This window comes from Typopeltis vanoorti, chromosome 3 (assembly GCF_054136105.1).
Source record: "Typopeltis vanoorti isolate ZY-2024b chromosome 3, IOZ_Tvanoo_1.0, whole genome shotgun sequence".
In the NCBI taxonomy this organism is placed as follows: domain Eukaryota; kingdom Metazoa; phylum Arthropoda; class Arachnida; order Uropygi; family Thelyphonidae; genus Typopeltis; species Typopeltis vanoorti.
The window spans coordinates 84603833-84621113 of NC_143551.1; the positions used below are offsets into that span (position 1 = coordinate 84603833).

General features: G+C 37.0%; 1 protein-coding gene across 3 annotated transcripts in view; it reads left to right on the forward strand.

Annotated features, from left to right (window-relative positions):
- Positions 1-17281, forward strand: part of LOC150108341 (dynein regulatory complex subunit 11-like) — a 455807-nt gene that overhangs the window by 350850 nt on the left and 87676 nt on the right. For 2 of the 3 annotated variants that reach the window (XM_090390703.1, XM_090390705.1), the window contains exon 14: positions 12671-12954. In XM_090390703.1, the coding sequence (XP_090246829.1) occupies positions 12671-12954 (284 nt within the window). The remainder of the gene's footprint in view (positions 1-12670; positions 12955-17281) is intronic. The other variant, XM_090390704.1, reaches the window with a different exon arrangement.

A 17281-nucleotide genomic window follows, 5' to 3' on the forward strand; every position in this document is an offset into this window, starting at 1 on the left:
TTTTTCAGATGATGCTGTCGTACTCCTCTACTTAAGTTAATTTTAATCGGGTGATTGAAAAGGGTGATATTTGTTGTGCCTTCTTTGTAGATATCTTTTATGAGTTGGATGTATGCTCTTTCTATGCCTTGTTCTATTAAAGCTTGGAATACTGCGTTATGCTCAACAGTGTCAAATGCCTTTTTAAAATCTATAAAAAGAAGAAGACAAAGTGGGATCTGGTATTCTCTGCATCTTTCTGTTAGCTGAGTAATAGTTTGAATATGATCTATTGTTGAAAAGCCTCTTTTGAAACCAGCCTATTCTTTGCAGCTATTTTCGTTGATGGAGGTTTGTATTCTGTTTAGGATGACTCTGGTGAATATTTTATATATGTGTGTGTGTGTGTATGCGTGTGCGCTAATAGACAGAGGGTCTGTAGTTACTGATGTCTTCTTTATTATCTTTTTTATGCAGAATTATGGTCTTTGATGTTTTCCATTCAGTAGGTATACTTTCCTTAATTGTATATATCGGGTAAACCTTTCTGCTAAAGCTTTAAAAAGTATTTGTCCACCCATTTTTAATTTATCAGATTTTATACTGTCAATTCCTGGTGATCGATCATATTTCATATGGTGGATAGCCATTTTTACTTCTTCAGGTAGGATAGGACAGATGATATTTCCAAATTTTCGTCTGGTACTGGAGCTGTGATTACTTGTTTAGATGAGTAAAGGTTCTCATAAAACTATTTTACTATTTTTTCCATTTCACCTCTATTTGTATGTCTGTTTCCTTGATTGTCTATGAAGGCTGACGGTAGTGGTTGCTTTAGATTTATTTCTTTTTCTACTTTTTTTAGGCTACTGCGGAGCCTAGCTGCTTCTGCCAATTTTGTTGTTCTATATATATTGTAGTCGTCTTTGATATTCTGCCTCAGTTGTTTACAAATAATTTTATATTCTAGACGGTCTTTTCCTCTATCTTTCAGTGTTCTTCTTTTCTTCAATAGTTCTATTGAAGATAGGCATTCCCTGGTCTTAGGAGGAAGTTCATACGAGGTTCTTTCTTTGCAGTTCATTAATTGATTGTTAAAGTTTGTTAAATCTATCTTTGTTAAATCTCTAACAAGGGAAGCTTTTTGAATATTGGTTTATAGGGCATTTATAATTGGCATTTACTGAGTGTTTTTTTGATCTTTTCAGATGTTCCTTGGATATAAGGAACCACCACCACCACCACTACTACTACTACTACTACTATTATAGTTGTGGAATTATCTAATGAGTCTCTAATAGTTTGCCTCATATTAGGTGTGGGTATAACATCCTGTTTATATTTTACTCTAAAAAAAAATTAGAATATATTTTTATCAAAAAAAGGTATTCTAATTTTTTGGAGTAAATTTCCATTTGAGCAAATAGCTCTTCCTCTGTGTGCCATTTTATTATATCATAAATTTGCACAGGATAGTTGTGTGAATTAGCATTCAGATATCAGTTAATGTGTGTTGGCTTTATGTAGATTATTATTATTGTTCAGGCACCTCCATGGATGGCCTCATAGCCTGAGTGGCTTCAACTGTAAATCCAAAAAAAACCAAAGTTAACTAAACAAAACCTCCATAAAGTCCAAAGATTCATCACAGAAGACCCAAACTAATCACACAATATCTATTATACCTCTCCTGGAACCTGTTAACAGACAAAGCACTCACACAACTGATTCTGGCAACCCATTCCATTTGTTCATCACTCTCCAAGCAAAAAATCTAGTTCTCCCCACTATTCCATACACCATAATGCATAAAATTATACTTGCATATTATAGCAAAACATGTATCCTTGTCTGTAAGGGTACATGTTTTGCATTATTGGATACAAGGCAATTGGTGTGAAATCATCAGCTTCTATATACAAGTAACCCAGTCGTGAAGTTATTTCATGTGCAAACTTTGTTTGCTTACACTTGGATAAAGGATGAAACCAAGAATATAATTTCTTGGCATCTTTAATTTATGAGATTGGATATGATATCAGCCTGTATATTACAAGAATGTACAGGAAAATTGGCACTGCCTCTGACCAGACTACTTAATTAATTAATTATCTAAAGAGAGTGGAAAGAGGACAAAACAGTTCCATGATCAAAGTAGCAAATTATAGACCAATCAGTTCAAGAATAGCAGTTATTAGAGAAATTGGTCAAAGGCAGTATTCAATAATGACTAGATAGGAATATGATATCCTATGGGGAGCAACATGGTTATGCGAGGGGTAAGCAAACGAAGTTTGCTTGTGAAGTAACTTCACTACTGGGCTACTTGTATATAGAAACTAATGACTTCACACCAGTTGCCGAGGGTTGTTTGAAAAGTTTGGTAACAAAACAAGTTAAACACATTTTTTTGGAAAAAATCACCTTTATTTCTCAACATAGTCTCCATCGAGGTTGACACATTTGGTCCAGCGAGTTTCCAATTTTTTCATCCCATCTAAAAAGTAGGATTTGTCAAATTGTGCAAAATCATTGACAGCCTTGATGACATCCTAATTCGAAGAAGCTTTTTTTCCTACCGAGCCAAATTTTTAAGCTTGGGAACAAGAAGAAGTCACACAGGGGCCAAGTCCAGAGATACAATGGATGCAGAACCAATTAGAACCTCAATTTGTGCAATTTTGTCATTGTGACGGCCGATGTGTGGGATGATGCATTCTCTCGATGAAAGAGCACTTTTTTGTACACCAATCTTGGCCGTTTTTTCTTAAGTTCTTCTTTTAACTGGTCCAACAGTGATGCATAAAAGACTCCTGTTATTTTCTTACCCTTTTCCAAATAGTTTATCATGATAATTCCTGGGAATCCCAAAAAACAATGGCCATCACCTTCACAGCTGACTAAACGGTCTTTGCTTTTTTTGGTGCTCTTTCACTGGGCATTGTCCACTATTTTGACTGCTGCTTGGACTCAGGTGTGTAGTGGTGGATCTAAGTTTCATCTATAGTCACGAATCGACGAGTAGAAGGTGATACATATTGTGATTTTTGGAGCTGAATGATACGTTTTTGAAAATATTTAGTGATACTTGACTCATTTTTTCTGGATTATTATTTGTGTTTGTTTAGTTGCAAATGTTATTTGCTCAGCTATGTGGTTTTTTTAAAGCTTTTATTTTTGTTTTACTGTATTGTATGCCATGGCACTGATACATAGAACTATGATGACAATTTCCATGTATGTGATTTTGTTTGCTGCAGCATGTGTGAAATGTATGCACTTCGTAGAATAATGTCAAGTTCAGACCAAGTGTGGTCTGATCAGACCACACTTGGACTACTATCCAAGGACTACACAGCCTTATATTTCTGCATTCCAAAATGCAAAACCTTGCACTTATTAGTATTAAAACTACAACCCCACTCCTTTGTCCAAGTCAAAAGTCTATTCAAATTATGTCCTTATGACAAAGGACTTTTGGGAGTGAAACAAATATAGTATTAGTCTAGGTATTTAAAATAGTTCAGTGCATGTTCAATGTGTGGTCTGATCAGTGCTTTATACAGTGGCACAACCAGTTCCTTATTTCTACATGTTAGAGTACTTCTTATCATAGTGACACTACGACGTGCATCTTTGCACTTGGAATATGCCCTCTAAACTTCAGTTTATTGTCAACCTTCACTCCCAAATTTCGAATCTCATTCACTTCCTGCAGTATGGCACTAGATGAGATTCAAGATTTGGGAGTGAAGGTTGACAGTAAACTGAAGTTTAGAGAGCATATTCCAAGTGTTACAAAGATGCACGTTGTAGTGTCGCTATGATAAGAAGTACTCTAACATGTAGGAATGAGGAACTGGTTGTGCCACTGTATAAAGCTGATCAGACCACACTTGGACTACTGTGCTCAAATTTGGTCACTTAGTTTTCAGTGTGATGTGGAAACATTGGAGAGGGACAAGTGACTAAAACATCAGGACTTTGTAATGCTGACTATGGAGATAGAGAGGTTGAAGAAATGTGGATTGCAGAGGGAATTATAAAAAGAGTAGAAGATGAGAGAGGAAAATCAGAGGCCATCTCTTGAAGTTATGTAACAGTGTGGTAAAGAGAGATGTGAGGAGTAGATTTTTTTTACATGAAGAATTGTCAGTGAATAGAATGCATTACCAGAATATGTTGTTAATGCAAGGAATGTTAAGGATTTTAAGATTCGGTATGATAAATATGTTGTCATTTGAATGAACCTCCTACAATGAGTCTGCTGACTCCATGGTGGGTGCAATAATAATAATAATAATAATAATAATAATAATAATAATAATAATAATAAGGACATAACTAATTATCTTTGCAAGTGCGCACACATACACACACACACATGTGTATATACATATCTATGTGTTCTCTGTTGATGCTCCCTTCTGACATTATTCCTGATAATATGTATTTACAAGAATGCAATAGGTAATATGGTCCACTATATTGTATGCTACTGCTGCTATAATAGTATACAGTATTCATACCATTTTATAATATACTGCATTATCAATGACAAGGCATAAGAATATGACAGTGAAAAATTCCTACTATGTGCGTGGGAAATGGCCTATAGTGTGTATGAAGAAATCAGCAGAACTTCACATCTAGGGGTCAGTAAAAAAAATTGTATGAGAACTGAATGGATGACTAATTAAATGGATGAATGAGATGATTAAGCATGAAATCTGGAAGAAGAAGGCACTTTGGAGGCAGCACAAGATGAATAATAGTTTTACGAAGAGTATAAAGAGCAAGCCAAGAGAGTAACTCAGTTGGTGAAGACAACAAAAGTGCAAAAACTAGCAAATCATGCCAAGAAAAACCCTCATGAGTTATTTTGATATGTTTGCAATAGAAAGAATGATTATGATAAGATAATGTTGATGGATGAAAGTGGGAGATTGGAAACTACTGCAGAGGACATAGTCAAGGTATTCATTGAGCAGTTCATCAGAGTGTTTCAGCCTCAGTGTGAAATCAGAAGAAGTGAGAATGAAATGAGAAAAGACTTAATGGTGAGCAAGCAAGAAATATAAGAGGATTTAAGAAGCTAGATGTCAATAAGGCAATAGGACTTGATGACAATACCATGCGTCTTACAAGAATGTTCCGGGGAGTTAGCATCAGCCTTGGCTTACCTGTTTAACAAATCTTGCAATAGCACAAGTTCTAAAGGAATGGAAGGAAGGCAAAAGTGGTTATAAGGCTAAGGCAACAAGTTACAAGCCCGTCTGTGTATATATGTATATATATATATATATATATATGGAGTTGTAGTTAAGGTATTGGAGAGGTTGGTGGTGAGAGATAGAATACAAAAGTGGGTTGATAGTAGTGGTAATCTTTGTGCTTGGTAGCATGGGTTTGTTAAAAAGAAGTTGTGTTTTACCAACTTGCTTATGTACTATAACAAGGTGATAAATGTTTTGGACAAGGAGATGAATATACAGTGGTATATTTAGATTTTGCAAAGGCTTTTTGATAGATTGCCATACCACAAGTTGGTAACTAAACTGAAGCAGGTGGGATTGATTGATAGACTAGTGAGTTGGATGGGTGACTGGCTATCAGAAAAGTATCAGCAAGTTGTGTATAGGGGTGGGCCTTATCTTGAAAGGGGAAAGTCACTAGTGGTGTGCCACAGAGGTCTGTTTTGGGACTTGTTATTTAATTTGTATATTAATAATATTGGGATGGGTTTAACTGGTGATATACAACTGTTTGCAGATGATGCAAAACTGGGGAATCAAGCAGATGCTGTAGCTTTACAGGAGGACTTGATTAGATTGTATGGGCAGGCAACAGTTTGGAGCTGTCACCTCAGTGTTGCAAAGTGTAAGATTCTGAAATTTGATAGGCAACAGTGAGATGTAAAATATGTGTTTGGTGAGGAAATATTGGAGGAAGTTGAAGAGATAAGAGACCTTGGAGTGGTGGTGGACAAGGATCTGAAGTTCAGAGGTCATATTGCACAAGTTGTGAAGACATCACATCACATTACATCACATTATGGTAATGATGTGGAGGACCTTAACTTATAGAAATAAAGAGGTTCTGGTTCCATTGAATAAGGTCTCAATCAAGCCATGTATGGATTATTGTGCACACTTGTCCCTTGGTTTGCATAGTGATGAGCATATAATGGAAAGGGTCCAGAAAAGACTGACTAAGGTCATAACTAATCTTTGAGACGTGGGATATGAGGACAGATTGAGGGAATGCAAAGCTGTGTGAATTGGAGGAAGCAAGAGGATTGAGACATTTAAGTTGGTAAAGGGTTGTTACTAGGTTAATGTGGAAAAAATTTTTCATAGAATGGGAGAAGGGGGATTAGAACAAGAGGATATATATATATATATATATGTATATATACAGGTATCCCTCGATTAACGCAGTTAATTAATCCCTTGATGTTACTGCGTAATCAAAATCGCGTTAATCAAATCTAATAAGCAATGGTAAAAATTGCAATTCGTGCATGATCGATTACTGTATTAATTGCTTTATATGGTACTCTTTTAGGAAAGATAAAAAATGAATGCAAAGTAAATGTTGAGTAAATACTTGTACCTACATTATTTACTGCAATTATTTTTTATCAAAAGAGTCATTTGAACAGCTTTAGTTTTTTCTATTTGGCATAAATTCTATGATGACAAGCAAAACGACTCTCCAGACCCCGGCAAAGCAAACAAGCAATGAAACAAAGAAAAAACACTGCAAATATAATACATGATGGTACAAATTAAGTGGATATTGAATCCAACATTATTTCATAGCCGAATATAGAAACTACAAGAGTTTAGTGTCGAATATATAGAAACTAAAGGTTTCGGCAGATGCAAGCATAAACAACCTTATGGGCAACTCGTAGTAAAGGTAGAGTAAGCTCCAGATCACTTTCCTTAGTATTTTCAATAATGTAAAGCATATCTTCTAGAGGACATGTATGATTAATAAGCCTTTGGCTCTCTATTTCAGAAATACATTTGCTGGCTGAAATGTGTGAGGAGATGGGAGTACAGTTTGTTAATGTGTGGAATGAGTTTGAGGGACGAAGTGAGCTGTATGGGAGTGATGGACTGCATTTGAGTGGTTATGGTGTGAGTCTCTTGGAGAGACTGCTGCTGGAAGGTAGAGAAATGAATAGAGGGAATGAATCAGATTGAGAGGGGGGAGTGATGTGGAAGAGCAGAAGAGTAAGACAGGAGAGATTGAAGAAGTGGATATGAATGGGGAAGTGAGTGGTAGGAGTATAGAAAATGTGAGAATGGGTGTGCAAGAGGAACAGGAAAACGGGGAGGCTCAGGGTGGACAGGGGGTACACAGCATGAGAAAGGTGGATGCTCTGAGAGGAGGTGAGAGCATGTGTAGAAAGTAATGGGATGAAGTGGGATCAAGAGGAAACAGTTGGAATTGAAAAGAGTTTTAAAATGAATAAGCAGAAAGGGAAAGGGCCCCAATCGAGCATTGAGAGATCACATCAAGTGGGTGGTATCATTGGAACTATCTGTAGATCCAGAAATGAGCTGTTGTGTTTGTATACAAATGCTAGAAGTATAAGAAACAAGGCAGATGAAATGGTTGCATTAATTGCGTCTGTTCACCCAAAGATTGTCGGAATAAGTGAGACATGGTTGGAAGAGGACGACATCCTGACAGGAATAGAAATGGAAGGGTATGATGTGTTTCATGAGGATAGAAAGGGTAAAAAGGGAGGGGGAGTGCTATTGATGATAAAGAAAGAGTTATGTCCATACAAAGTACAGATGCAAGAGGGAAATAGTGCCAATGGTTTTGAGGCAGTATGGTGTGAGATAGAGTGAATGGAATCAAATACTTGGTTGAATGTTGTTATAGACCAGGAAATGTCTGTGGTGGTGGTGATAATGAAATGTATAATCAAATTAGCCAAATAAGAAAAGGGTGATTATGGGTGATTTTAATTATGGCAATACAGACTGGAATGATGAAGTAGCAACTGGAAGTAAAGAAAATGAGTTTCTTGAGTTTTTGAGGGATAACTACTTCAGACAGTATGTGACAGAGGGCACACAAGGATTAAGGGTCTTGGATTTGGTCATCTCATCAGCGAATGTAATTATAAATGAGGTGTCAAATCATCCACCAACTGGTGAGAGTGACCATGAGGTCATTACCTGGGTGGTTGCCAGCAGTGCGAGGACCCCTGTGAGAAAAGGGTACATGTGGAACTACAGGGGGGGGGGATTATGAAGAGCTCAGGAGACAGTTTATGGGTGTAGTGTGGAATGAGGAGTTAGCTGGAAAAGAGATCAATGCAGGTTGGGGGATTTTCAAAAACTATCTAGTAGATGCAATGTCAAAATGTATTCCAAGGGTGAGAAGGTTAAATAAGGTGGGTGCGAGATGGATGAATAAAGAGATTAAGCATACGATACAGAGAAAAAGGGAATTGTGGAGGGAGCATAAGAGAAGTGGAAATAACCAACTTTATGAGGTCTATAAAGACCAGGCAAGGAGGGTGACTTGGTTGGTGAGAGTAGCTAAAGAGAGGTATGAACAGCAGTTAGCTAATGAAGCCAAAAAGAATCCTAGGGAGTTCTTTCGATATGTAGCCAGCAAAAGAAAGAATGATTATGGAAGGATGACATTGATTGGAGAAAATGGTGTATCTCCACCACACAGCTGTTGCAGAATGTGTGGTGGAGATACTTAATGAACAGTTCATGAAGATCTTTAAATCTTGTGAATGTGACTTCATGGAGAGATTGAGAGCAGTTGATGATGGGGAGGAGAGACTGACTGTAAGTGAGCAAGAGGTGTTTGGGGAGTTGAGTAAACTAGATGTAAATAAGGCTGTGGGACTTGATAATATATCACTGTGTATTCTGAAGGAATGTGCCAGGGAGTTGACACCTGCCTTGACATTTTTTTTAATATGAGTCTTGCACTTGGTCAAGTTCCTAAGGAGTGGAAGGAGGGCAAGATTGTGCCACTTCATAAAGGAGGTGATCGAACTCAAGCATCAAACTATAGGCCTATCTGTGTGTGGTTAAGTTGTTGGAGAAGCTTGCGAGAACTAGGAGGATCCAGAGTTGGGTTGACAACAATGGTATTATCTTTGATGGACAGCATAGATTTGCTAAAGGAAGGTCATGTTTTGGTAATCTACTTACTTATTACAATAAAGTGACTGCTTCCTTGGACAGAGGATAAGGATATACAGTAATATAATTGGATTTTGCAAAGGCTTTTGATAGAGTACCTCATGATAAGTTGACAGTCAAACTAGAGCAGATGGGGTTGGATATTAGATTAGTGCATTGGATTGGAGACTGGCTATCTGATAGGTATCTCAACAAGTTGTGTATGGGGATGGGATATCCAGGAAAAGGAAAGTCACTAGTGGAGTGCCTCGGGGGTCTGTTTTAGGGTCATTACTGTTTAACTTGTATATTAATGATATTGGCGAGGATTTGGATGGAGATATTCAGTTGTTTGCATATGATGCAAAGTTGGGACGAACCATAAAGAGTAGTGAAGATGTTGTGGCCTTGCAAGAAGACTTGAATAAATTGAGTGAATGGGCACGGAAATGGGGATGTGAGTTCAATGTTGGAAAATGTAAAGTTTTAAAATTTAGAAAACAAAGATATGATGCAGAATTTATGCTTGGTGAGAAAATATTGTTGGAAGTAGAGGAAATAAGAGATCTCGGGGCGATAGTGGATAAGGATCTAAAATTTAGGGGACACATCGCCAAAATTGTGAAGACAACACAAAGGCTTCTGGGAATGATGAAGATGACACTGACGTGTAGAAGTAGGGAGATTCTTGTTCTGTTGCATAAGGCTTTAATTAGGCCATGCATGGACTATTGTGTCCAGATTTGGTCACAGGGTTTTTCAGAAGGATGAAGAGATGTTGGAAAGGGTCCAAAGGCGATTGACTAAGGTAGTTTCTGACCTCTGGAATGTTGAATATGAGGAAAGATTGAGAAAATGTAATTTGCAGAGTCTGGTGGAGAGCAGAAAGAGGGGGAGATATGATAGAGACCTAGAAGTTGGTAAGGGGTTGTTATAAGATCAATGGTGAAGAAGTTCTACAGAGAATAGTGGAAGATCAGGGGAGAACCATAGGTCATCCCTGGAAACTGTATAAAGAAGGTGTGAGTAGGGGGAGTGAGTGGTAAGTTTTTTTCATGCAGAGGTGTGAATAAATGGAATGCCTTTCCTGAGAGTGTGGTGTCTGCAAGGAGTTTAAGTGTGTTTAAGACACGGTATGATGAGATGTGTGTGTGATAAAAGGACCTCCCAGATGAGTCTCTGACTCTATGAGGTCTTGGGGTAATAATAATAATAATAATAATAATAATACATGATGGTTTATTTAATTTCAATTACAATCTAGAAATTATTGAACAAAGACTAAAAAAAAAAAAAAAAAATTAAACCATACTATACTGACATTGGAGGTCGCTGTATCTCTCAGATGCAATTTACTGTCAAATATCGCAAACCTCTACATAACATATGTTAAACCAAACTGACAGCAAAAAACAGTGCGGAATATCACTCGTAACATAAGAATGCACAGCTACTCATGACCTGCTAGCTATACACTGAATTATGTAAGAATATTTATATTAAACGTTTTGCATATATCTGTCAGATCAGCTGTGAGCTCTGCAAGGTAAAAGGTGCGTTAATGAAAATTCTTGCTGCATATATCAAGGGATTGCCGCAATTAATTTTGCCGTGTTAATCAAATCCTGCATTAAGCAAGGGATACCTGTATGTGTGTATATATATATATATATATATACACCTGCAAGTATTATAAGGAAGGGTGAGCAGGAGCGTAAGGAACAAATACTTTACATGGAGAGTGGATGGCGAGTGGAATGCTTTACCTGACATTGTTATGAATGCAGATACAGTAAATGAGTTTAAACCATGGTTTTATGGGTTTTGTGTGTAACAGCGTTTGCATCTAGTGGTGTCTTTTGACTCCATGGAGGTCTGGTGTTAATAACAATAATAATAATGACTAGCATTATTAATCATGAGCTGCAATAAAAAAAATGTTCTGGAAAAAATATAAAGAAAAATGTGATGTGATCAGCAGAAGGACAAATGAAAAGAAGAATGTTTATGGAAAATAATTTCCTTAAATACTGATGATAAAGAGAAAATAGGAACAAAAGAAATAGTTGAGTTACTGAGTATTCATTTTTATGTAACAGGAACAGATGTGGAATTTGAGGTAAATTAATTGGAGGTGCTTAAGATATTGCAGAATCTTAATGTGAATATTGCTATGGAATCAGATGGTATATCAGCCTGTGTATTAAATAAATGTGTTAAGGACGTGGCCATTTAGTTCAACAAACTCTGTTAATGGATGGAAGACAAATTAGTTCTGTTGTATAAGAGGTTCCATAACAGAGGTCACAAATTATAGACTGATCATAATCTCTGGCGTGGATGATGAGATGATGGTTATTATTCGAAACATTGGATAAGGACAAAATTCAGAAATGAGTGGACAGGAATATAATACTATAAAGGAGGCTAACAGCTGAAGGGTAAGTCCTGCCTTAGAAATGACATTACTTTTATTAGAATAAAGTGACAATCAATTTGGATAAAGGAAATAGCTACACCTAGATACTGCTGAACTTTGCAAAAGTATTTAACAGGATTATGTAAATTGGAGCAAATGGAGGTGGATATGAATCTGATTGGTTATTATGGATCAGAGAGTGACTGTTAGACTTAACAGCTGAAGTAGAATGCATGTCACCAGCAGTGTGCTTCAGAAATATGTTCTGTGACTGCTGCTATTTAATTTGGACATTAATGATATAAGCAATTATTGACATAGAATTTCGGTTGTTTACTTATGATTCAAAACTAGGAAAGGAAAAAAGAACCTACAAGGTGATTTAATAGACTGATAGTGTGGGCAAAGATAATGGTTATCATTTTAATGTGGGAAAGTGTAAGATTATGAAGTTTGAGATGAGAGGGTTACATTAACAAAACTGGACTAGGAAATTGTGACAGTAAGGATTTGGCATGTTGATGTTAAATATAGGGAGTGTTGAAGTTCAGAGGATGTATTGAAAAAGTGGACAGAATAACTCAAATGATCATCTGGATATTGATGAATACATTTGACAAGTAGTGTTGTGATGGTTATTATTCCTCTTCATAAGGATTCGTATCTAATCCTTATATACCACTTTTGATATACCACTAGTCACTTGCCTCTCTGACAATTCTGTCCATCAGCCATCCTCTTATCCTTGTCACCAGTTTATCATGTACTACCTAATAACATGCAAAAAATACAGAGGATTTTTGAATCCCACAACCAGTAGATTGAAGAATGAAGATAATCATCACTCAGCTAACCAGAATAACGACAAGACAGTATCTCTTTTATTAAAGAAATAAATCGCCTTCATTGCAGTGGAACATGTTCTTTTTGATATAGGTTCAAGAAACTTTTTTTTTATTGAATAGCTCTTGTTTTGAATTTTAATTTTAAGTTCTTTCTTATTACATTTTTTATATTTTTATATTTACTAAAATATCATATAGTAAACATAAATAATGTCTTTATACAAAACTACTTATGTAATTTTGTTGTTCTGAAGGTTCAGATGGAGTGCATGACAAGGGAGCCTTTGTGAAGTCTGTATTATTTGTAGGTCCAGCAGGAACTGGAAAGAAGATGTTAGTTTATGCTATTTGTTCAGAAACTGGTGCAACTTTATTTGATCTTTCTGCTGACAATATTGTAGGAAAATATCCAGGTAAACCAGGTTTGAATATGTTACTTCATCTCGTAAGAAAAGTTGGCCGTCAAGTCCAACCAGCTGTCATTTTTCTGCATAATGCTGAAAAAACATTTCTCAAAAAAGTTCCAAAGACTGATCAGGTAGTGAATCAATAATTTTTAACGGTGCAGTTATGAAATGTTTAGATAAATAGCAATGAGTATTCTGATTTCCAAGTACAATTTGATTTAATGTTTTGGGTTTTGCCATTGTTAATTATATGCGATTAATTGTGTTTGGAGCAGATAAGCTGTGGGTAACATGATCACATACTATCACAGTCAGCAGAGAGTGCATTCAAGTTATATTATTATTATTATTATTATTATTAATGCACCTCCAGGGAGTCCAAGGACTTTTCAAGAGAGGGCCGATTTAGATACTCTTACTTAAATTGTGAATGAGAGCAGAAGTATGAAAGATAAGATTAGGAGAATGGAAGAGATAAATGCAAGGAGAATCAGAGTAGGAGAGAGAGAGAATTTAGGGAGTATGAGTGAGAGGTATGGGGGTGCTAGAAGAGGAGAGAATGGAAACAGTAGAAGAGAGGGAATGAGAGAGAGGTATGGGAATGCTAGCAGACGAGAGGATGGAAACAGTAGGAGAGATGGAATGAGAGAGAGATATGGAAGTGCTAGAAGAGGAGAGAATGGAAACGGTAGGAGAGATGAAATGAGAGAGAGAGGTATGGGGATGCTAGAAGATGAGAGGATGGAAACAGTAGGAGAGACAGAATGAGAGAGGGATATGGAAATGCTAGAAGTGGAGAAAATGGAAACAGTAGGAGAGAGGGAATGAGAGAGAGGTATGGGAATGCTAGAAGAGAGAATAGCAGTAGAGGAGAGGGAATGAGAGAGACCTATGGGAATGAAAGAAGAGGAGAGAATGGAAACAATAGGAGAGAGGGAATGGTAAGAGGTATAATGTATGGCGACTCAATGATCCGTGGTGTTCAAGATAGGATGCGTGAGGAGTGTTTGCCAGGAGGAACAATAAAAAGGGTGGCTATGGCAATTAAGAGAAGTGAAAGGGTGGATGAGATGATTGTGATGGTAGGAACGAATGACTTGAGTGGTAATGTAAGTCGGGTGGTGAGAGATATGAGGTTTTTGCTTGGAACTGTATGGAAGAAGACAGAGAGAGGAAAAATAGTGTGTGTGTTGCCTAGGTATGATAATGATGAGCTGAGCAGAAGAGCAGTGATATTGAATGGCATAATAGCAAGAATGTGTGACAAGAGAGGACTGGTATATGTGGATGCTTGGAGTGCGTTTGAGGAAAAAGAGGAATTGTATACGAGAGACCGTTTACATTTGAATGAGGAAGGACGTAGGCATCTGGAGAGATTGCTGTTCTGAAAGAGTCAGTGTGTCCCAGGGAGGATGATAGCAGGGGTGGCCTCTTGTGGGAATGGATACTTCGGAGAAGGGAGACGATGTCAGGTAACACTGAGCCCAGTGGAGTCTAGAAGGGATAATGCTGGGTATAGAAACAATGGCATTTATATGCTTTATACTAATGCCAGGAGTATCCGGAATAAGGGAGAGGAATTGGTGGCGCAGATAGCATCAGCCTGGCCAAAAATTATTGGGATCACTGAGACGTGGTTGACAGAAGGGGATATAATAACAGGAATAGAAGTCTCTGGGTATAGCATTTTTCGTCAGGATAGGAGGGGAAAGCGTGGTGGTGGGGTACTGCTTATGATAAGTGATGACCTATGTCCTCTGAGAGTGGAGGCTTTGGAAGGAAGTGAGACAAATGATTTTGAGAGCATATGGTGTGAAGTAGAGGTAGGCAAGACAGGATATTTATTGGGATGTTGCTACAGACCCAGGAACACGGAGGCTGGGGACCAGGAGACGTTTAGACAGCTAAGTTTGGCAAGTGCAAGAAGAATGATTGTTATGGGAGATTTTAACTACAGTAGTATAAATTGGAGAGAGGAAGATGCATGTAGCAATAGTGGAATGGAATTTCTAGAATTCTTGAGGGACAAATGTCAGAGGCAACATGTAACAGAGGGAACAAGAGGTTCAAGAGTTTTAGATTTGGTTATTTTGTCTTTGACCAACTTTTCCAATACCTTACCATCACTCCTGAGATAATGATTGGACTGTAATTTGCTACTGCACTCCTAAAGCTTCCTTTATGCACAGAACTATTTTGCCTTCTTTCCACTTCTTTGGGACTTTACTGAAGATGAAACTTAAGTTAAACAGCATTGCCCTAACTAGGTTGCCAATTCCTTTGATCATTCTTATAATATACAAGCTGATATCCATAAATTTAGTTTAATCCTTTATCCAAGTGTGAGCAAACAAAGTTTGTGCCTGAAAGTATCTTCAGGACTGGGGTAAGGTGGTGCAACACCAAGGGGACTCCTTGCAAAGGTGGAGCAAGCTACTATCACTCCTATCTCAGTATCTCCCATATAATGCAAAACACATCTCCTTGGGGATATGTCTAATGTTATGCATTAAGGGAAGGGCCACTACCCAGACTAGTTTCAACCTTTATTGAGGTCTCTTCAGTGGGAGCCAGGCCCAAGTGGAGATACCAGCCAGAAGCATTGGCAAGGTCATCTCTACCTATAGGAGTTGCCAAATGGTGTGCCACCTTTTTAATATACTACTCTGGATTTAGAGAAAGATGTTGAAAGTTTATTTTTCACTTGGTTAGAATATAATAAATTTAGTTTAATCCTTTATCCAAGTGTGAGCAAACAAATTTTGTGCTTGAAAGTATCTTCAGGACTGGGGTAAGGTGATGCAACTGTTGCACCACCTTACCCCAGTCCTGAAGATACTTTCAGGCACACAATTTGTTTGCTCACACTTGGATAAAGGATTAAACTAAATTTATTATATTCTAACCAAGTGAAAAATAAACTTTCAACAAGCTGATATCCAGTCTAATCCCATGACTGTATTTGCATTGAAATTCTGCAGCATCTTATTATTATTGTTATTACATGACATCTTCAGGGAGTCCAAAGACTCATCGAGGGAGGGCACCTACTCCACAGCTCTCTGTCTCCACCACTCAATCCACCAACTACAACGAACTGCAACTAGTTTCATCATCTACACCAGGGTTTCCCAAACTGTGTTCCGCAGAACACCAGAGTTCCATGGAAGGTGAATGAGTGTTCCATGAGAAGTTCTCCTGGAATTTGTCATTTTAGTTTTCTATTCATTTATTAAGTATTTATCCATTTTTCATGAATAAATATTTTATAGTGGAAATATTCTGAGGAGAATAATATTTGTGAATATGTCGAAAAGCTCACACCCAGAATGCCTATTAACATCTGTGTATCATTAATTTTCACACATCGAAACCTTTCGACATTTGGGAAAGGGAATAGCACTGTTTATGACCGGTCATAAAAATTGCCTGCAAGCGGATTATAACAATGGGCAGCATATCCTCTGTTCTCAAAACTGAAGGAAATGACATCTGTGTAGCGATGAGTCTTTGGACTCCCTGGAGGTATCACATAATAATAATAATAATAATAAATGTCAGTGACCAAGCGGCATATTTTTAAACATGGAAATATTCATGAATTATCTTTAATTTTCACACATCGAAATCTTTCAATAATCGGGAAAGAGAATACTGCTGTTTATGACCGATCATAAAAATTGCCTGCAAGCAGATTACAATAATGGGCAGCGTATCCACTCCTCAAAACTGAAAGAAATAACATCTGTGTTGCAAATGTTAGTGACCAATCAGCAAGGAAGTATAAAGAAAATTTTTCCACTAAAATGAAGATCAAGGTGTATCCGGTTCTCAAATCTAATAATACTGAATACTTTCTTCACAAGTTTGTATTGTAGGATGAAAGTTTTGAAACCGTACTGGTGTGATTTTTTAAAAGTAATAGGCCTGCAGATTTAAAGTTTAATATGAATAAAAGACAAAGGACTTTGTTTAATTTTGGTATTAAGAAATCTCTTATTGAAGGAGTTGGTGACGCAACAGATAGTGATTCATCCACCTCCAGCCTACAAAGCAATCTCCAGGATGTACAAAAGGAGGGGAAAACTACCAGCACACAGGAGAAAAGGTCTGCATTCACTCGTAAGTACTTATAATAATGTTATACATTTTTGGTGATCAGAATGGAATGTGTCAATGAAAATCAGCACAAATTAATTTAACGATGTTGGCCTGAGGAAACTACAATATGCTACAAGATTTCATTAATCCAGATTGATAACTGATTTAAATGTAATTTTATATTTGTAAACATGTCACACCGTATATATAAGTGTACTAATATTCTTCATGATTATTTCCTAATTAATTATTAATACTGTAATGTGTTAATAATTAATTATTAAGGTAATTAATACATTACAAAATAACCAAGGTGTTATGTTAAAATTTAAGGATTTGTGAAGTGTTCCGTCATAG